Source organism: Tiliqua scincoides, chromosome 4 (genome assembly GCF_035046505.1).
Source record: "Tiliqua scincoides isolate rTilSci1 chromosome 4, rTilSci1.hap2, whole genome shotgun sequence".
Taxonomy (NCBI): Eukaryota; Metazoa; Chordata; class Lepidosauria; order Squamata; family Scincidae; genus Tiliqua; species Tiliqua scincoides.
The window spans coordinates 209,672,421-209,694,946 of NC_089824.1; the positions used below are offsets into that span (position 1 = coordinate 209,672,421).

The 22,526-nt window shown below is 44.7% G+C and overlaps 1 protein-coding gene across 1 annotated transcript; it reads left to right on the forward strand.

The window, feature by feature from the left end:
• Positions 1-312: 312 nt before the first annotated feature.
• On the forward strand, positions 313-21,850 carry TFAP2C (transcription factor AP-2 gamma). The gene is made up of 7 exons (XM_066625108.1): positions 313-360; positions 6,226-6,705; positions 8,094-8,145; positions 10,260-10,482; positions 11,750-11,868; positions 17,176-17,317; positions 21,565-21,850. Exons 1-7 carry the CDS (start codon positions 313-315, stop codon positions 21,848-21,850), a joined length of 1,350 nt encoding a protein of 449 aa, XP_066481205.1.
• The last annotated feature ends 676 nt before the right edge of the window (positions 21,851-22,526 follow it).

Consider the following 22,526-nt stretch of genomic DNA (forward strand, 5'->3'; position numbering starts at 1 on the left):
GGGAAGCCCAGCCGTGCCGTCCCCGGGGAGGAGCTATGCAAAGGAGCTTGCCATTAAGGCTGGCTGGGCAGGGCCGGGCATCTCTCAGTGACCATTTGCCGGGAAGAGAAGTTCTGCTCTGCACTGGGCTGCGTGCATGCCTGGCCACTAGGGCAGCCCTTGGCAAGGGGAGGGGGAGAAGGAGAGCTGCTCTTCCCCAGCGCTGGCCTTGGACTTACCTCTCTGGGGGCTGGAACGCCTTGATCCTCTGGCTTCTTCTTGCTTTCCCTTCCTGCTTGGCACTGTGACTCTTTTTGGGGGATACTGGACGCCATGTTGTGGAAACTAGCAGACAACGTCAAGTACGAGGAGGACTGCGAGGTGAGAGGGGGGAACGCTGGGCTGGGCAGGGGGCTAGTCCTCATTGAGGAGTCCTGCTGGCACTGTGTCCCTTGTAGGGGCTTGGGACACATCAACCATTATACAGGGTAGCAGCAGTAGTGGGGGGAATTTGGTGTGCTTTGGAATTAGGCTACAATCCTATCCGCACTTACTTGGGAGCAAGCCCCTTGACTAGAATGGGACTTCCTGCTGAGTAGACATGTGTAGGATTGGGCTCTTAAAGTGCTTTAGGCTTCGATCCGTGGCAATGTAGGATTCAATTAGAGTTTGCTCTTAGCCATAAAGCTACGCGTGTGCTTCTCCGGTAGTAAATTTCCTTCACGCAGGGCGCTAGTCCTCATGAGGCTCCATTAACCGCGCCACCATTGAAACGGACGAGTTGGATTGCATTCACATCAGGATAGGCAACCGAGCTGGATGTAATTCCGGATGAGAGGGCTCTGACGCTGCAATCCTACCCACACTTGCATGGGAGAAAGCTCCATTGACTGTAATGGGACTTCTGAGTAGAACAGCATAGGATTAGGCTCTCAGTACGTTTAAGGGGGTAGTTTAAAACTAGTTACTACGTCTTAACTGTGCTGGGCTCTCCTGTGGAGTTACTTGATTCTAAAGATTTATGGGGCTGTCGGTTGAAAGTTGAGATGGTTAGCCCCACATGTGCCCCCCGACTCTAAGCATGTTTACACGGAAGTAAGCTATTTTTAATGGGGTTCCCTTTCTAGAAACAGGGCAGATCGAGGAGTACTTTTGTAGCGCTGGCAAAAGTCGACGGTGTTGTTGGAATGTAGTTCTTGACTTCAATAAGAGGTTTACCTGCAAAAAGTGCTTGGGGGGGGGATGGAGCCCAGGTGACCAACCCTCCACGCAGCCGAGAAGTTGCCCATGGGGCAACTCGCGAAGAGCGAGGGTTCACACGGGTGTGTAGTCCTAAGGAAGGAACCTGGACTTGGGAGGAAGCTCCTCTGCTTAGCGTAACCTTGCATGGGAATCCTGCACCACCGCTGCGATGGGAAAGGAGCCTTGAAAGAATTGCCCCTGCTCACAAAGGGTTAACTGTCTTTCCTTAGAGTCAGAGGCGATGTGAGTCATCGAGGGTGTGATCCCTCCCTCCTCCTCCGGCTTTTGCACCCCGAGAGATGCTATCTCGTTTTGGGCGCGCTTTAGAGCCCAGGAGCGTTTATTTGGAAACGTTCCGAGCAAGACCCTCCAGAACGCAGCCCTGCACCGCTTGTTGAACTCGGCGTCAAGTCTCGCGGAGTTCCGCAGGGCACGCTCGCCAGCCTACACGCGGCGAGGGGCTCGGGTTGTGAACGTTCTCTCTGCCTTGAAATGAATGGCCGGGAGGAATGGCCCGGCGTGTGTGCGCTGCCCGTCTGAAGTCCGCCCATGGTGTGCGTGTGTGTGTGGGGGGGATCGGAGCGCCGGCCAGCTCTAGGCTGGGGAACGAAGCAGGACCCAGCCGGTTGGACTGGTTCTGCTGGAGCGGAAGGAAAGCTGGCGCTTGCCTTGTGCCACGCGGGGAGGAAACGAGGCAGGCAGGAGAGAGGCCCCTGCACTGGCTGGAAGAAGTGGGCGAGCTTGGCCTCCTCTCCATGGGCACCGGAGCCCTCTGAGATGTGGGCTGGTGTGGGGTGTCACCAAGCAGCCCAACTCATCCTCGGGAGGGTTGAAAAACCCTGGCAAGGGCTCTCGTTTCTTAGCTGAAGACCAGGCAGACGTTCAACAAGTAAAGCCCCCCCATTGCCAACTCCTTGCCACGGCTTCATTTCTCTGCCTGTCCTACAGCTAGTAAGTCATACTAGCCCTGGCAGACAGGAGAGAGCAGGGAAGGGGTAGAGCAGTGATTTTCAATCTTTTTCGTCTCAGGGCACACAGACAAGGTTCTAACATTGTCAAGGCACACCATCAGTTTTTTTGACAACTGGCAAGACACACCATGCTGTTGGTGGGGGCTCACGTTCCCCAATAGCCCTACTAATAAATGATCCTCTCTCAAACTTCCGTGGCACACCTGCAGGCCATTTGTGGCACACCAGTGTGCCATGGCACAGTGGTTGAAAATACGGCCCCTTCCCTTCGGAGCCATTCCGGGCAGGGGGGAGCAAAACGGAGGCATTCGCCTTGCACGCTGCGGGGAGGCTCCCTGCAAAACTTTGCTCCCCTCTAGCTACGCCACTGCAGTTCTCTGAGTGGATACGCGAGGACCTGCTGCACGGGGCTCTTTCCTCCCGATGCTAAGCAGGCAGGTCTCCTCGAGAAGGAAGCCGTTTAAAACCAACCCTTGGCACCCCCCTTTGGGGAACGTGTCTTGAGATCCCCCAAAATCCATCCGCCAGCGAGCCACGCGGCATTTAATCCTGGTCATGACCAAAAGTGAAGGAAGATTTGCGGTAGCCGCGATCCTTAAAACTACTCACCCCGATGGAACTTTCCTTGCCTGCTCTCCTTAACAAAGCTGACACGAGTAAACGTTCCACTGAAAATCAATGGGACTACTTACTTCCCTGTAAGCCTGCCGAAGGCTGTAGCGCAATCTTCAGCAGGTTTACTCGCAAGTAAGCACCATCGTGTTTGGTGAGGTTTACTCCTGGTATTTATGCCTAGGAGTAGTCCCTTGGAATGAATGAAATGACTTGGAGGGCGCCTACTCCCGAAGTAAGAATCGTACATCGAAGTGTACTTTGGGGGGGGGGGCGAATCCGAATGCGCTACTACAAGGGAACGGGAAGATGGAGGAGAGAATTTTATTCCCTTGACTTTGATAGGATCCCGAGGTCCCCCTAACAGCCCAGTCCGATGCATGTCTACTCAGAAGTAAGTCCCATTATAGTCAGTGGGGATAGGATTGCAGCCTTGATGGCTTAAAAATGGTATTTTGGAATGCATTTGGCTGGAGAGTCAAACCCCATGGATCCAGCGCGATCCGATGTCAAACTAACTCATAAGTAAGCCTCACAATGTCCAGCGTAGGTGAGATGGGAGTGGATCAGGAGTTCCTTAGACCCATCTCTTTAGGAAGCTTCTCGCCAGAGCAGCTGAATTTCGTTTCAAGCAGGAGGTCCCTCTGAAGTGGACTAAGCCTGGAATCCTAGACGTACTTTCCTGGGAGTAAGCCCCATTGAACACAGTGGGACTTACTTCTGAGTAGGCATGCATAGGATGGGGCTGTTGGTGGTACTTTGCTTCCAAGAAGGAAATTAATATTTCCAAGAGCCTCTGTGCAGCATTCTAAAGATGCCGAACTGGGGAGTCAGACACGCCAGACACGCGTTAAGTTGGTGAGACTTTTTTCCAACTAAACTCCTCACCTCTGGCATCATTTGATTACCTGAGAAGTGCCTCTGAGTGTGTGCAAAGCGCCCTCTTTTTTTCTCCATTGAACCGGACTCCCCCAGTCTCCCTAGAGGAGAAGGTACTGGGTGAGTCTGGTCCAATGGAGAAAAGAGGGCCTTTTGCACACGCTCAGAGGCACTTCTCCTCTAGCTCAGGCAATCCAAAGATGCTGGAGTTGAGGATTCTACATTGTAGGGAAACCAGCGGAGGGTCTGGTGTGGCCCCGGAGGGTCTGGTGTGGCCCCGTGGAAGACCAAAGTGTGGATGAGAGCAGAAGCTCTCCTGGAGGTACTACAGTCCCCCGGAGGTCACCAAGTCTCCATCTGCTGTGGAGTCACCCCGATACACTCTGAGGTCTGTTTTCTTGGGATTGAATTTGCTTGAAAGGCAGAGCCCAATTCTAGGTATGTCTGCTCGGAAGCAAGTCCCATTATAGTCAATGGGGCTTAGTCCCAGGTTAGTGGAGATAGCCTTACTTCCGAGTAAACATGCACAGGATCTGCCTGCAAAATATAAGCCCGCCTCTTCTGTTTGTCTTTGAACAGCGTCCCTGTCTCTCCCCTGCCTGGTGGCGTAGCTAGAGGGGGGCAAGGCACTAAATTCTGCAGGGGACTGCTGGCAAGGCTCCCTGCAGAACTTGGTGCTTTGTCCCCCCCTTTAGCTACCCCACTGCTCCTGCCTCTGCTCCAATGGTCAAGGTGCAGCCTCTCTGGCTGGGTCTAGATTCCTCCTCCCTCCATTGGGGCCCTGCAATGCTCCCCGTTCTCCCCCCATTAACTTGCCCTGTTATTTTAACCAGCGTGGAGGCAGAAGCGGATCAAAGGCACAAGATCAATGTGATGATCGAGACCTGTTTCAGTGCTGGAGGGTCCCAATGATGGCTAAGAGATGGCCCTTGAGAGCCAGGAGGAAATCTTTGGCCAAACTGACTTAATAATTGTGGGATGAGAAGGAAAGAAGAAAAAAATTTCCCCAAAGCTGTATTTTTGAAAAAAGATTCAAATGGGGGCCTCTCCCCTAGCTTCTTAACCTTGTCAGCCCCCCCCCTCGTCAGTGAGGTTATATTTTCAAAGGAGAGGGGTATTTGAGCATCAGCTCCAGGATGGGGACAGGAATGTTGAACTGTTTTCCCCAAGACTCTAGGAACTGGGAATTCGTGCTCGCATTTGTTGAAGCATTAAAAAAATCAGAGCAGAGAGAAACTTGAGGTTGTAAACCTTGTCACCTGAAATCTAAGCTCTCTAAATATTGGTGAGCCCCCTTCTAAAATCCTTGACATATTTTACTGTAGTGCTATTAAACTGTAATTTTCTGAGGTTCCCCCTTCCCAATCAGAAAAAAGATTCTGTTTTCCCAATTTTTTTAATAGGGTCTTGGATTCCTCCTTTTCACAGTCTTGAACAAGTTGATTTTTTTTTTCTATTTTAAATAAAGCATGAAGAAACTAATAAAAGCTAAATCTTCAATCCTGTGTCCCCTTGTTGGGAGGAAGCACCACAGATCACAGTGGGGTGACACTGGAGTTAATGTTTACAGAAAGGAAGGTCCATTGACATCTGTTGTTTTTTGGTCTGGTGTGCAGATTTTTTAATTTAAAAAATATAGTACAGCTGCTGTTGTGGTATTTGAGTGTGCTTGCCTTCAGGATTAGACTGCATATTCAGTATTTCAGGCTATATTCTTTCTCTTAGCCTCTTGCTTGTCCTCAAGATAATTTGTAAGTAAGTAGCTACCATTGATTGCTAAATTGATGGTGGGGTAAAAATTCATTAAATAATGATTGAATTTTAATTTATCCCCCCCACATGCACCCAAGAGTTCAAGAATGATGATATGCTGTGCTTGAAATTGAGGATAAATTGTACTTAACAAATGGGGTGTAGGTTATTAACTAAATTGGTCGGATTCTAGCCCCAAAAGCATTTGTTGAAAATAAAACCCTTGTGTTCATTTGAATTTAATCTCCAGGTCAGTGAGTAATCAGTCTGGGGGAGTAAAAGCTGCAATCCTCTTGAAAAAAATTCTTACAGTGGATCTTTGACAGACATCAGTAGTTTTCATTCCGAAGCAGCATTAGGTGGTAGTCTTTGAATGGCTTTCTCTGGAGTAGTTGCATTTATTTTAAAGTAAAGGTACTTGTAGATCGAAAGCTTTTTTATTTTATTTTTTAAATCTGCCAATTTGACATGATTGCAGGTAACTCGCTTTTACTGTCAGTGGGGCTACTTGAGGATAAAAGATTATGGCTAAAAATGTTTGCTGAGAGTGTGAGTGACAACACTCCCACAAAGCAAGCAACACCAACTCCAAAAGTCGATGTGGCAATAAGACTTGTTAATGACAATTGAACTCATTGTTAATGTCTTTAGATTGGAGTGCAAGAGTGTTTTAGTCTTGCAGCCTCCATCAGAGACTCCCTCCCCACTTCAAGAAGAAGCTGATCTGCTCCCTTCCTGCAGTCTGAACATTGGGATTTCTCGCATTGATATAGCATTTGTCTTTCCGCAGGACCGGCATGATGGCAGCAGCAATGGTAACCCCAGATTGCCCCACCTCTCGGCTGTCAGCCAGCACTTGTACAGTCCAGCTCCTCCACTTTCCCACTCCGGGGCTGGGGAATTCCAGCCCCCATACTTCCCACCCCCCTACCAGCCTCTGCCTTACTCCCAATCCAGCGATCCTTACTCGCACCTTGGGGACCCTTTCTCTATCAACCCGCTCCACCAGCCACCACCGCCTCCTCCTAGCCAGCAGCAAACCAGCTGGCCCAGCCGTCAGACCAGCCAAGATCCTTCCAGTTTGTCCCACCATGCCCGGTCTGGCTTGGTTCCTCACCTCCCAGCTCTGGAAAGCAGTTCTGCTGGGGCAAGAAGGGAAACCTACCGGCGATCTGAGCTGATCCTACCCCACGGCCATGGTCTTGATGCCTCTAGCCTAGCAGAAAACCTTGGACTGCACGACATGACACATCAGATGGAAGAGGTGCAGGTAAAGATGATGGGAAGAAAATTGTGAACAGTGTCCCAGCAGCCCCTGACATCTGAAAGGGAAGCTCAGGTTGTCTCACAAAAGTGAGCCTTATTTTTAAGAGAGCACTTCCTTCAGGACAAGCAGCTTTGTTGAGCCTCAGAAAACAGGCACCTGTAACTGCAGAGAGCATTGTGATATGAGAGACAGTGCATGTCAATTTCAAATATGGGAAAGAGTCAGTCCTTTACAATAAGGATCTTGTACCTGGAGCTGGCAGCCCAAGCCCACAATTTCATGGCCTGAGGAGGATAGCTGTGCACCCCATCCATTGCTCTGGAACCTCTATCATGATGTGCTTGGGCTTTCCTTCAGCTCAAGGAAGTCCTTCAGAAGGGTCCCATCACGTACATTTCATTTGTCCTTAGAACAGTCTTATATAAGGTTAGTGAGCTTGACCCCCATTGTTGATTAGAAGAATGACTTGCTTTCAGCCTCCTAGTAAGTTCAGGGCCAGGGTAGCATTTGAACCAGGGACTTTCTGGTTTACAGTCTCTTCACCACTATGCTAAATCTGTCAAGGAGAACTTTTCTGTACCACTGCCTAGTTGTTCTTGAGGCACATGCATAGGACACTCCCTAGCTTTATAGATTAAAATTATACAGAAGAGACACCCTTCAAGAGATTCAAATTGGGACACTTTAAAAATTGTGTTGCATCCAGTTGTTGTATAAGCTGTGCAGGGCAGGCTGTTTGCTGCCATGTGAGCCACCCCCATTGTCCCATAACAGCAAGGTTCTGTCACAGATTGACAGTCGGACAACTCTTCCATGCATCCCTCCCACACAGACACACATGCGCAACAGGTGAAGGGCAGGGCAGGCCACTGGACCACAGAACTTTATCATGTTTTCTTATTTCTGAAAACATGATCTGGCAATTAGGTTACATTGTCAAGACATTAGAACCCCAGATTGCTTTCTTGTGCATGCCACAATCCAAATTGCCTGGGGTGATATTCAGCAAAGGTTAATAGTGTCTTAAGTCCCCAGTGAAATCCAAAGAGAACAGTTGAATGCCCAGGGCTGCAATCTTACACATTCATATTAAGAAACATCCCCTTCCTCACTCAGTGGCACTTACTACTGAATAAGCAGGCATAGAAGCGCTGAAATTGGGTTAGAAACCTCAATGATGTCAATGGAACTGCTGGTACAATTAAATGTACCCTGGGAGTAAATTCCATGAAGCATAGTGGGGCTTACTTCTGAGTAAGCATGTATAGGATTGCACTGTTGGGCTGTTGCTGTGGTATGGAAGTGCATTGAAAGAACTCTTATTTTCCTTTAATCATTTTAGCTTTGGGTGTTCTAAAAATTTCACATACTCTCTCTCTCTCTCTCTGCAGAATGTGGAAGATCAACATTTATTAATGCATGACCAGACAGTCATTAGAAAAGGTCAGTAAGTCTGTGTTCTGTTGTTTATTTCTCTCTTCTTCCCCCGTCCCTAAGATGGTGTTTGTAACTAATAAAAGATGGCTTAGTGGTGGTAGGTTGTTTTGGAATAAGATTCCCCTTCATGTGGCTTTCTAAGGAAGATTCTTTTATACAGTAAAACAAAACAAAAAAACCAAACAGGATTCTTCACTTCCAGTTTCTTTGTGTGAACTGGTATGTGTGCCTGAGGCTGTGTTCCATAGCCCATTTACTATTTACCCGTTTAGTAAGTGGGCTGTGGATTTAACAGGCCTGAACATTTGTTTACATACAGATGCTTAAAAAGGTCTGATTTATTCAAGTCAGGCCATTGAGGTTCAATAAAATGGATTTAAAATTGATTATTAGATTTTTTTACTGGAAGCTTTATAAACTATTTTGAACAGTTGTTTTCCCCAAGGATAATTAATAATTGTACTTTCTATACCAGGAAGAATGTTCTTCTAGTCTAATGCTGCTTTTTAACTAAATTTGACCCTATAGTAACCAGACTTGAGACTTAAGTTTTTGTTTTAACTCCTCTGCGTTCATGGTGGATATGTTGGCAAAGAATCTGTTTGTGTATGACATCTGTCAACACGGGCGGTAAAAACCAAACACTGTTGTAGATGGTCTAACATCATTGGTTCATTTTTCATGTGGTTCATATTTGGAATAAATAACTGTTCTTATTTGATAACTTTTGAGTTATTTTCATCTTGCCTCGTTGGTTTCCTGCTGCTTGGGCAAGTTAATTGAGAAATATCAGTGCCGCAAGTAGCGATCTTATATTCTATCACTGCCACCAAAGTTTGTTCTGGGGTGTTTTCTTTTTGATACTGGAATGAGAAGAATATTGCTGCTTCCATTCCTGGGATTTTGTGAAGGGCAATCTCTTGAGAGAGATGTATATGTGCATGTGGATGATTGTGAACACTTTCCTAAATGGGGAGTAGTGAGTTTTAACCTTGCTGAAAGTGGGGAGAAGCTTTCATTGGTGGTATTTCTAAGGGGTGGGGGAGGAACCCTGAATGTCCTGGGCTCTGTCCCTCCCTAGTTTGTAAAAATCACAGGGAGGGTTCTTTTTTCTGAGAAACATCAGGATGACTTGGAGAAGAAAAAGTCCTGTCTGAGAAAAAGCAGAAATGTTTTGCTGTAAACTGTGCTGATTGCTGAATTAGCTCATGGCAGAAGTATTCTTCACCCTTCTTGAGAATCCTCCTTTTTGATGAATAAATAGGGGGTTTGGTGGTTTAACTCTTTCCGCTGCAAACTGCCATTTAAAGAAGTGGTGTGTGTATGTGTCATAGAAGGAGAGAGATGGAGTGGTGGTGATTCCATCACCAGACTCCCATTCCGCAAAACATATCTACAACCCTGATGTACTTCAGTAAAGTTCTATTGCCGTTTTTCCCCCCTCATGTAATTCTTATACTGCAAGAGTGTCATTTCTCTAAAAGGAAATGGGGAGAAATAAGAGATGTTGTGTTTTTGAAGTGGACATAAAACTGAGCATTGGGGTAGAAACTTATTTGAAATCAAATGCTAGTAGCCTGACTCTGACCCCCCCATCACTTTTTAAAAATGCCCCATTGGTTTCAATAAACCCAAATAAGCATGGTAATCACAAGTGCCTCACTCTGAGTTGTGGTGTGTATGTTTTAAACTGAAAGGGTGTTACAATTACAGTCATAAGGTAATATCCTTGAAAAAAACTCCAAATGCAAGAGTGATTAAGCAGCAGCTTGCAAAGATTGCTTAAGAAAAGAGCAATCCTTTTTCAAGTTAATGCAACTACTTCAGGTTTCATTGTGTTGCAGATGGCTGGTTGCCTTTTTCAGGTTAGGTCTGGGTTGCTTGGAAAAGCTCCTTAACTGCAACCAAAACCTTAACTGCTCTTTGTGATAAACTGGACTATGGACTATGGCTTTATTATATATAACATTCATGGTCAGATTATTGTTCAGCTGCTTTGGATTTTCTTGGGGGGGACGACGACGACATCTAGGTACAAATATTTTTTAAAATGTTGACCTTCCCCCCCACCCCAGGAAAAAAACAACAACCCTCTTTTTCTGTACATCTTGGTTCTGTAGGTCCCATTTCACTAACGAAACACAATGCATTAGGTCTTCCTTGCCAGAAGGATGGACTCATTGGAATGGTGATCAATCCCAATGAGGTATTCTGCTCCGTTCCTGGCCGGCTTTCTCTCCTCAGTTCCACCTCTAAATACAAAGTGACAGTAGCAGAGGTTCAAAGACGGCTCTCCCCTCCAGAATGTCTTAATGCTTCTTTGCTGGGAGGAGTTCTCAGAAGGTAAGAGGCTGTGCTGTTCTCCTTCTTTGTGGCTGCCAGGAGCAAACCTCTTAACTGGCCTTCTTGCATCCTATTAAGCCAAATGGCGTGCGGATGCCTTCTTACCTCTGCACCATTTTGTGAAACTGTATAGAGAAAAAAAACACTGCATCCTAATGGAGTTTATTATTTCCAAGTCTGTGTATGTTTCTCTCTTTCTCTCTCACCCCTTATACTTTCAGAAATAAAGTGCTATTAACAGTTCTAGAAACAAGTTCTCTTTTCCTGTTAATACTATGCTTCCCTTCTCAATCTGTAGAGAATCTTGTGCACAGAGCTCATTATTTTTTGCAGAGGGGCTGAATCTTGTTCAACTGTGTCTGAATCGAAATAGTAAAATATTAAAAGTAAAAAGAAGTGCATTTTCTCTTGGAAAAAAGTTTGTTTTGGGTTTGTTAGCTTCACAAAGTTGCCAACTAATGAAGGGGGAGGGGGACTTACCCAACCCGCCTGGCCTAGTTCTGAGCTTTCAATAGCAGGTTAATGTGCAAAAATCAGCAGATGAAGCTTTTCACAGCATGGCAATCAGCTTTATCACCTGCTAATGTCTGCACATCAAGCCTCTGTTAAAAGCACAACTACCTGAACTAATGCAAAATGTGGCAACCTTTGATTCTGTACAGAGAGGCAAGATTTCCAACAAAGTCCTTTAATATATATTTGTTTAAAAGTGTAATTTAAGGATATTTGTTGTGGTTGCTTTTTAATATGCATACCTCAGTATTTACTGAGCGGGTAACCAGACATATGGGTGTACAAGTAGAAATAATCAATAACTTGGTCTGAAACCTGTATTGGGGAAAAATTCTCCTATGCCACCCTCAAATTTTGTGGGCTATAGTTTCAAGTCAAAAAGTAGGATCTCTGCTCCACACCCCCAGCAAAAGCTCACAAGATGTTCTGTACTTGCAAAATTTTCATAATGTCTGTTATGACAATTGTACTGGTATTTGATGGTGTAAATACCAAGGCAAAGTGTATTCTTCCCCCCCCACCTCATTCCTCTCTTTTTGATCTTGCTTTCTGATGTTTATGTGATGGAGCATTAAAAAGTAGGTCACGGCTTGTTTTGTTTCTCTTCTCCCCCCACCCGCTTCTCCTCAACAGTATTGAATGTCAGTAACTCCTGTTTTAAATGTGGCCTCTTCCAAAAATACAGCTAAATAAAACACAGTCTAATTCATTCTCTCTCTCTCTTTCTCTGCCTGTGTTCTTCTCTCCATTGCAGAGCCAAATCTAAAAATGGTGGCCGGTCGTTAAGGGAAAAGCTGGATAAAATTGGGTTGAATCTTCCAGCTGGCAGAAGGAAAGCTGCAAATGTGACATTACTGACATCATTGGTGGAAGGTCAGTCATTGTTTATTGAGAGCCTTTCTGGGTAACTTGTACAGCCAAATGATGCTGTCCTCTAAAATAATAAATTGGGCACAGCTGAATAAAAAGCAAGGGGTGCTGAAGGGCTAAGTCCCAAGAGTTAAAATCTGTGGCCACTGATGTCAAGCAGGATGTGGGTGTTGATTGTGTGCACAGTGGGGCTTGTGTGCGTTTGAACATTTGATTTTACTGTCCTGATGATACTGCCTCCTTTTAAACTCTGTTGCTCATTGATCAGAGCAAGCAGCTGATTTCTGCTTGTATAATCAGGAATTTAGTAGTTTTTGTTCACGAAATCCTGCAGAAGCGTTTCTCAAACTTTTGAAAGACTTCCTGTCTGAAGCCCTGGAGAGCTGCTGCGAGTGTAGGTGATAACTGAGCTTGATGGATGAATGATCTGAATAAAGGAAATGCCATATGTTCATTGGAGCCATGCTTTAACTCGAACCCCAATAGTGTTAATTTTAGGGTGTAAAGCAGCGATTTTCAATCTTTTCCATCTCGTGGCACACAGACAAGGCACTAAAATTGTCAAGGCACACCATTAGTTTTTTGGCAATTGACAAGGCACACTGCACTGACAGCAGGGGCTCGCATCCCCCAGTGGCCGTACTAACAAATGATCTTCCCCCCCAAACTCCCACCGCACACCAGTGTGCCACAGCACAGTGGTTGAAAATGGCTGGTGTAAAGAGTAAGATGAGCCTCCCACAGTTACTTTCTACACAAGTCTCTAACTGGGCATACTTCTTGATTAGAAGTACAGTATGCAGAGAAGCAGCGTGGACACCCCCCCCATGACTGCAGGGCTGGATTTAGGAGCAGGCCTGAGGCATCAGGCCTTGGGGTGCGGGAGCACTAGACAACTTCTAAAAATTTAAACAGCTTCAATAAGGTTTGAGGAGACAAGTTTGCATTTGTGTGTATTTATGCAATTGAGTAGATCGACAAGATTCATGTGTGCACATGCTGTCATTTCATATGGCAAAGAGAAATTATGCCTGCAGATAGCGCGTACTATTGTGAAACGAAAGACAAATGGAAGACAAGCTGAAGTATTCAAAAGTAGGACAAATTGAAGGGGTGCCACAGGCATTCTGTACTTGGGATCTCTGGGGCCAGCCCTACATGGCCAAGTTATTTGGGTGTCACGGAAACCTGCCATTTCCCACATTACGCACACTTAGGGATTGTCTCCCTCCAGCTTGTGCGGTCCTTAAGACATTCTGGATAACTGGAAGTTATAACTGAAGATTATAAGTTACTTATAAGCTATACTTATATACCTTATAACTTTAGTTATTACTTATAAGTTATAAGTAAAGTTATAACTGAAGATAACTGGTCTGGAAATGTAGGGAAGTGGGTCTCAAATGACTGTTAAGACCAAAAAGCAGTGGTGTACTGTAGATGAAAGAAGTGAGCAACTTTCTAATGCAAGAGTGTTCATCTTGATAGCTCAGAAATTCTCCTGGGTGATTGAAACAGCCTGGAGCATCTGACTACAATGATGGGCTGCTCCCTGGTGGACTCCCCAGGATCCTTCCAAATAATAACTTTTAAAATGTGGGTTTTAGATCTTCTGAAAATAAAGCTAATCTTAATTTTTGGTCTGTTTTGTGGAGGCTATGCTAGTTTTTCTTTTGATTAGCATCTTCTAGCCAAGAATTGCTTTTTCACACACATACATACACACGCACACTCTTTTATAAAAAAAGAAAGAAAGAAAGAGATCTGTGACACAAGTGTTGAGGTCACTGTTGAGCAGAAACCCTGTGGCAAACCAAGTTGCTGAGTAATGTGTTAACCACCACTACCACAACAGAGGTCATTTTTATAGAGCATACAAGTTGCTTTTCCACTCCGAAAGTCCCAAAAGTGATGTATAGCCTAACTGCCTGCCTAATAAAACAATGAATGAAACGCAATAAAATCAACACAATGCAACCTCTAAATCTAAATAAAATTAAAATCCAAGTAAAAAACTGAGCATCCACTCCAGTTGTCCAGACTGAAAACTGGCTGCCAATAACTTTCAGCATTGAGGAGAAGCGGTCCCAGGGCTGCTTTTTGTTTCATGGTAGTGCAAGCTAAGAAGGTGAGCATTCACCTTCTTAGAGAATAATGCTTCATTATAATAATGAGTGAGAATAATGCTTCATTATAATCCCCTTTCTGGGTAGACTTTGGTTTTTTCTAAAAATAGAATTCAAGTTTCTAGCCAACATTAAACTGGGGAGGAGAAGTTAACAGATTTATACCTCAATTTTAAGCAGACAACTTTTAAAGTTAGTTACTGTAGTATAAGAGCCTTCTGGGCTGCTTTACACATGCATATAAAGCAGCTATTTTCAACCTTTTTCATCTCATGGCACACTGACAAGGTACTAAAATTGTCAAGGCATACCAGTTTTTTGACAATTGATAAGGTACATCAAGTACTGGGTGGGGGGGCTCACATCCCCCAATGGCCCTACTAATAAATGAACTTCCCCAAACTCCCACAGCACACCTGTAGACCATTTGTGGCACAGCAGTTGAAAATGGCTAATATAGAATATACTGTATAGTATTCCTCACTTGATGAGTGGCAGCTGAATGTGTTAACTGTTAAATCACTTTGCTGAAGGTGACATGCAAACTGTGGTGCTTGACCTGTGATAGATCATTCACACACACAAGCGAGCCAAGTACCATTTGATGCTGTTTGGTGATGAACCTGCATATATGAACCAACTCTTTGGAAGCAAAATATTTATAGTAAAGTAAATTGGGATGCCATTCGACTGAACTCAGTGGCACTGAATTGGCTTGGATTGCTCTAGCTTTTAATTAACTGACAACACAATTGGATGCATGTTTACTAGGAAGTCCCATTCTGTTTAATTGCACTTACCCCCAGGAAAGTGTGGATAGGATTGCAGCCTCAGGGAGTTATTTTTTTTAAAGTTCAGAATATTTTTTGACATCTCTGGACAGATCGGTTCTCAAATTGGTTTACGTCGCAAAAGGAATAAAAATGGAAAGAGGTATTAAAACCTGGACCCCTGTCCAATAGAGACTCTCTAAATAAAAGTCCAAGAGGCACACTAGCAAACATTCACTTGGGGAAAGTGCTGAGACAAATAAGGATATTGCTCTCCTCCTGCTAAATATAGGGGAGTGCTACTTTGAAAGGTGCCTGGTTAGCAGGGGATAGTTTGGATGAGATCAGATCTCTGAAAATGAATAGCTTTGCTTGTGGCTGTGATGGGAGTGTCAGGTCTTTTGATGAACATGTTTTGGTTCAAACTGCATCAGCAGCATGGGAGGTGGTGATGTGAGCAATCAATCTATGCATTTTCAGTTGCTGTGTGGTATATGGATATCCCGGCTGGCTGCTCAGAATTTGGTGTGCTACTTTATTTGCAAAAGTGTTATGTTTTGCAATTGCTTGCCATCTTGCAAAAACAGGCTGAGAGCAGATGCCAATTAGAGGATGAGAAGCTAGAATTTGGCTAATTATTGGGGAGGGGGGATACACCAAGCAGGTATTCTGGCCTCCAATTCTAAGAGATGTTTCTCTCTAGATCTGGCACATTTTTCAAGGAATACCCTGTTGCAGAAACAAGCAGTTTTTTTCCCCCCAAGAGGGCTGCACTTCACATAGAGCTTAAGGCTGAGAAGATAGGTTTTTGCAGCATTGGTGTGACTAGGCCAGGGGTCGGCAACCTTAAACATTCAAAGAGCCATTTGGACCCGTTTTCCGGAGAAATGAAAACCTCGGGAGCCACAAAACCCTTTTGACATCTAAAATGAAGATAACACTGCATGTATAGTTTTTTTTACCTTTATGCTATGTATAAAAAAACTATAGTGTATTGCATTTTTGAAATGAATGAACTGCTACAGAGAAAACAATATGTAACATATTTTAATGTTACAAGATCACCATAATCTTAAATTTAGAATTACATATAAAAAACAAAAGAGCTAAAATAAAATACATTTAAATTAAATACTAATTTATTTTCCCAGGGCCTGCTCTAGCCAATTTGGTGCTATAGGCAAGACTTGGGCTGGTGCCCTCCCTAGCAGAAAATCCTGACCAACAGTAAATAGTCATCTTTGTGTCTTTTCTATAGTAATGTAAAAGAGGTACAATGAAATACAAAATCTAATGACTAGTATTTTTCAATACAATAAAGAGATTTATAGTTATTACTCCCCCTTGTATGTCCCAATTTATAATGCACTCCCCTCCTGTATATGCAACATTTATAATGCGCTCCCCTCTTACAGGTCCCATTTTTATAATGTAGCCCCTTCTTGTAGCTCCCTTGTAGGTGCCGGGGCACCTTCCTTATGAGGAAAGGCTACGTTTGGGCCTCTTCAGCCTAGAAAAGAGGCGCCTGAGGTGGGACATGACTGAGACATACAAAATTATGCAGGGGATGGACAGAGTGGATAGGGAGATGCTCTTTACACTCTCCCATAACACCAGAACCAGGGGACATCCTCCGCCTGTCTCCTCAGATATCCGTCCCAGTAGAGTCAACGCGGCTTCCTCCCAGGGAAGTGTGGACAGGAGTGCAGCTCACCTCGCTCCTTCCTGCCCATCGCCTCAGCAGCGCTGCATCTCTCGCACTTCTCCAACCAGCCTCGCCTCTTCCGTTCAGCCCCCTGCCCGCTGCAAGGCGAAGGAAGGAAGAGCGCAGGGAAGAGGTGCCCAGCTGCCCCCCGCACCTGCTCGCAGTGGGGCACCTGCAGGCGCCTGCTTGCAGTGGGGCGCAGAGGGCAGGTCCAGGAGAGCGCCGCTGCCCTGCCTGCTGTGCACGGGGGGCGCTTTGCAGGGAAGGAGCTGCAGCTTTGCAGGGAGGAGCGGCGCCCCAGCCCCGCACTCACCAGCAGCCAGCGCCCCGCAGCACATCGCGCCGGAGTGAGGCGCCCTCGGGACTGGGCTGGCTGGGCGGCGGCCAAGGGGAAGGTGCCCCGCTTCCAGCCCCCACTGGGGAGCCGCATCAGAGGACTGAAAGAGCCGCATGCGGCTCTGAAAACACAGGTTGCCGACCCCAGGACTAGGCAAAATTAAATGAATCTCTCCACCTGCTTTTATGTCCCTTTTAAAACACAATATGACTACAAATAAAACATAAACTAGGAATAATGGATTTAAGAAGGACCCACAATGAAAGCTAGAGATATCTGTTTGACTGTTTTTTGCTGCAAACAATTTTTTTTTTCTCTGAGTGGCCTACTAAACAAAACCTTGTGTGTGTCTCTCTTTTGGCTCCCTTCCAGGTGAAGCTGTACACCTTGCCCGTGATTTTGGCTATGTGTGTGAAACAGAATTTCCCTCGAAAGCGGTGGCTGAGTACTTGACTAGACCGCATCTGGGTCGTAATGAGATGGCCAACAGGAAAAACATGCTGCTTGCTGCAAAGTAAGTGTTTTGAATGCAAATATTCTGGTTCTATGATGACATGTTAGCATTTCTAAAGGCCTCAGGAAGGTTCAAAGTGCTTCAGGAATCACTGCTCAATAATCCTTAGAACAGTCATGTCAGCATAACTATCTCCATAGTATACTCCATAGTAAATGCTTTTCTTTTTGGAGAAAGGAAGGGTGCTGAAGATAGGACAATGTACTTCCCTAAGTCTTTCTGCTAATATAATAGCAAAGGTGAGATTTGAACTCAGGACTTCCTGGTTCACAGCTCTGTCTCCTAACCATTATGCTGCAGCAACTTTCAGGATGTGAAACAGTCTTGCACACACCAGCAGTGGGATTTTCCTGGGTCTTCAGCATAATGTTCAAAAAGATCTTTTTTTGCTTCTGACAATGATATGCAGAATTAGTTGGTCTTAAAAAAAAAAAAACAAACAGAAACAGACATTGGGATGCTTTGACCATCCTGAAATCTTGTCATTGTGACCTCTGTCCTGGGCATGGTTTGATGCACTTGTTTTCTAGAAAGCACTACATTTTTTTGACTTAATATATGGGCCACTTTACCAATCAACAGGCTTTTATGGGGACATTTTCCTGGTCTCTCTCACATCAGGTGGCAGGTGGGTGGGTGTTCAGTCATGGAATCCCCACTTTCAGCCCTAAGAGGGATAGTCTAGGAAAAGCCTGATTGTCTAAAGTGTTCCCTCCAAATAGAAGACAAGATCTGAATGTAACTTGAATTCTGCTTCAAAAAAAAAAATAAAATTTAAAAATTATTGAAGAGTGGCATGCAATGTATAAATTTGCATAGCACTCTTAAATAAGTAATTGCAGGAAAATTCACAGAAACCATAAACACAAGGTCATTTGCTTCCCCTCCCCCATAGTAGTAATTTCCCATCCCAGGAATATTTCAGAGTTTTTGCCAAAACAAACACAAAAACAAAGTCTCTCTTTGGAGGAGATTTTCTTTTTATGGAAATTGGACTGTTCTGTGAGACTGCAGTTCTTCTCCTCCCCCCCCCCCCAAAAAAAAAAAAAAAAAAAAAAGGTGTTGACAAGACCAAAATATTCTGCAACTTAGCTGCTGACAGTGAAACAGCAAGAGTAACAAAATCTGGTTAGGGCCTTGTATTGGTTTCTACATTCTAAAATACAATGGGCCTTGTATTGGTTTCTATGGCCACTTTGAAGTGCATCTTGGTTCTGCTGAATTCAGTGCTGAGATTCTTCTTCAGCTGAATTGGGACAGGATTTTAAAGAAGCATCTTGGCTAACTTGCTTCAAAATACATTGCACACACCCTGTTAGAGGGCTCCAAAAAGCCCTGTTAAAGGGCTTTCAAAAGCAGAATTTATGCATAGATTTCTGCATTTGGTCAGATGTTATTTGCACAGATCAGATGTTTTAAATGAGGTCTGTGGTGTATCTAGATCTTGCAAAGCACTAAGTTTTGCAGAGAGCCTCACTGCAGCATGCAAGTGGCTCCCCCCCTTCAGAGCCATTCTGGGTGGTTGGGAATCTGTTTTGCTCCCACCACCTGGAATGGCTCTGAAGGGGGAGAGGGGCCGCTTGCACGCTGTGGTGCGGCTCCTTGCAAAACTCAGTGCTTTGAACACTCTCTGGTTACACCACTGAATGAAGATATCAAGAGGAGGAGGAAATAAGGACATTTTAGCTTTAGTGTTGCCTTGGTAAATGTTTGCAAGATCAAGGTTATCATGTGCCTTTTGTAGTACAGATCAAATAGTACTAGCAGAGTTATGATGTTCCCTGTAGAATTCTAAACTGTGAAACACATCTTAGGTGTGTCTCAGAATGCATTTCTCCTTCTACAAAACAGTGTGTTGGTTCAGGTCTATGCTCGCCTACTGGTTGAAATCTGTAGGTGATTGGAGACCTCTGGCTGAAATGCATGAGTGGCAGGCAGCTGAATTTGCTGTCCCAGTTTTGCTGCCTCTAAACCACAGCTGTGCAAATTCTCATGTAATTGAGCCATAAAGCGAGTAATGAAGTAGAACCAGGCAGATGATCATATTAAAGGAAAACGGGCATAAGGCTAAAATCAGACTCTATCACTGTCTGGATGATAATTCCATTGTTCATAATTGGGGCTGAGTGTGTGTGTGCCTTTTGCAATTTCACAAGGGTGTAGGAAGGCTGTACAGTGTGATGGTTGTTGCAAAATACAGGAGCATCTTGGCTTCCATTTAAAATGAAGGTGCCTAAACCTTATGTGACAAAGATATGATAGAAGTGCTACGGCTTAACAGCCCAGTCTTAACAGTCCAATCCTATTCCCCCCCCCCCCCGCTAGCCTATCATGGAGTGCATACTGTGGGGGGGGGAATGGAACTTGATAGCCCTGGAGAGGTAGGTAAAAATCTCCTTTACTTACTTCCCCGTAGGCCACTTGGCCTCCAATGGTCTCCTTGGACCCATGTCAGCTATTTTAAGTCAAAGGAGAATCGGGTGGGGGGGATGTCAGCTCAGGAAAAGGGGAATAGGATCTTGGTGTGTGCTGCTGTCACTAATATCTTTTTCCCAACCACCCATGGCTGGGTTTACTCCCTGCCCTGAACTGCCCATGAAACCCCCCCCCCCCTTCCACATCCCGTCCCTGTTGACTTACTGGTGGCAGTATGGAACAAAGGAGGTTCAGTGGACCACTGTTGGCTGTGTGCGGTCTCTGGCCTGGCATCCATGGCCTACAGAAGGACGTCTGTGGCGTTGTATAATTACATTTGCTCTGTTCTTGCTTGTGGGCCCAGTTCAAAGTGCTGGTTTGTACTTTTTCTAAAAGTCCTGAAGGGTCCTGCCTGTCCTGTTTCAGGAGCACGTTCCCTCAAATATGCTATTAAAACTTTGGTCAACTCTGCATCTCATTGCCTAGTATAGTAAAATCTAAGAATGTATGAAGCGGGACCTTCCTTGCTGTGGCACCTACTTTGTGGAAATTTTTCTGAGGAAATTTCACTTGCCTCTTTGCTTCCACTTTCAAGCGAAAAAATTTTTTTGATTTGAAAAGACTTGTGCTGATTTTTTTTTGTGCTGGAGTGCCTTAGCAGGAGGGTTCCTGGGTGTGTCTGTGGCTTATGTAATGGTTTTCAGAATGATACTGCATTGCTGTGAGTACTGTGAGTGCCATGTGGCTGAAATGGCATCTAAGACATTTTATAAATTGGATGTTGAAAATGTGTGGGTAATTTCTGAGGCCCTGGAAGCTGGAGGATTTGCTGGGGAAATAGTTCCATGTGGTTGTCAGGCAGGGACGTAGGAGCTCTTTTCGTTTCCTTATGTTTTAGAGAAGCAGCATAAGTTGTGCAAAATAAGTCCGGCTGCTGCATCAGTACATGAATCTTTTAATCAATTAAAACCATTTAAATTGACTGCAAGTGTACAACAAATGGTCTGGAGATTTGATTTAATTTTATTCTAATACAGGTGCTTCAGAAAGTTGCCCTGGGGGCATTTATGTATTGAAGGGTGTGAGAGATCTACTGGAAACAAAAAAAATCCTTAAGGGGCATTCTGATCTGTGTATGTGATTTAAAAACAATGTGGTCCTCCCAGCATAGAACTATGCAAAGTATTATTGATAATCCCACTTTCTCCACTAACATGGACACCCAAGGTAGCTAACTTAAAATATGGACAATTGACCTCATGCAATTTACAGGATAGTATTATGCATCTCTGCTCCAAAATAAGCTCCATTGCACTCAATGGGATTTATTCACAGGCATTGTACATAGTACTGCAACCTTAATCCACATCTTTTACTGAGTGACAGCTGTATAAATAAGGCTGCAATCCTATACACACTTTCCTGGGAGTAAATTCCATTGATCACAGTGGGACTTGCTTTTGAATAGACATGCATAGGATTGTGCTGTAAGAGTGATTGTACAGATTTGTTTAGCTTTGTATAATTGATCCTAGTCATAGATTCCAGTTAGGCCAACCTGGCACAGGAAATGGGTCCATTTAAGATCAGGTGCTAGTCTGGCTGGGACTTTAGATTTAGAACACCCACCTCCTCCCTGGACTTGCTCTGCAGCACTGATATTCATTTGGAACTGACTTTTGCTCTTTAAAGAGAGCTGTAAAAATTTTTTGTGTGTGTTAATAGAAAACTGAACTGGGAAGATTTAACATTGCTTTCACCTGATCCAGGGTATCTTGCCTTTTTAATGTGACTATTTTTTTAAACCAATGCTTTCAATTTGTGTCTTGCAGACAGATCTGTAAAGAATTCACAGACCTCCTCACTCAGGATAGAACCCCTCTTGGTAATGCAAGACCCAGCCCAATCTTAGACCCTGGCATCCAGGGCTGCTTGACTCACTTCAGCCTGATCACGCATGGCTTTGGGAGTGCGGCCATCTGCGCTGCCATGACATCCGTCCAGAACTACCTGAACGAAGCGCTAAAAATAGCGGACAAAACATATATGAACGCAGGGGATCAGAGCCCTGCCGAAACCAACAAAAGCATTGAGAAAATGGACAAGCACCGGAAATGAGTTAGAGTGGAAGAGAGAAGCCAGACTTTCTAAACTGTTCTTCCAAACACAGACTTAAGATCTTCTTGCCCAGAGGGCATGTAGAAATCTGTTACAACTTGCTTCATCTTTTTAAAATTTGTTTGTTTTTGGTTTTTAAAGCATCATTTTCTGGATTCTCTGTGAGATCCGTGTGTGTGTGTGTGTGTGTGTGTGTGTGTGTGTGTGTGTGTGTGTGTGTGTGTCCATTCTTTAAAACGGCTGTTATCCATTTGTTGTGGGACCAGAAGGTAACATGGATACAAGCTTTTTAAAAAAATTACACAACCCAAAGTGGTGCTATCTGTTAGTGGAATGGGTGAGACAAGTCTGTTGTTAAATTTTTAGCCACTTTGAGTCAGAGCCATTCCTTCCCATATGCACCTCCTATAGTGATATCCAGTGGCTCTCCATGCATGCGGGCTACTAAGTTAGCTGGATCACTTTATGGGAGGTGTGCATGGGCTTCCCAGGTCAGGCAGTGGTGGAGTGTATTGTATTGCACTATGTGCACTCTGTTCAGGGGCAGAGGGGAGAATTAAAGGGCTCCATTAAGCTCATTGGGGCTCCACAAGCAAGAGGGGGGAATCCATGCCTGCACTGGGAAAGCATTTAGGTTCTGGTAAACAGGTTATAGGTGGGACCCTGTTGGTTCTCA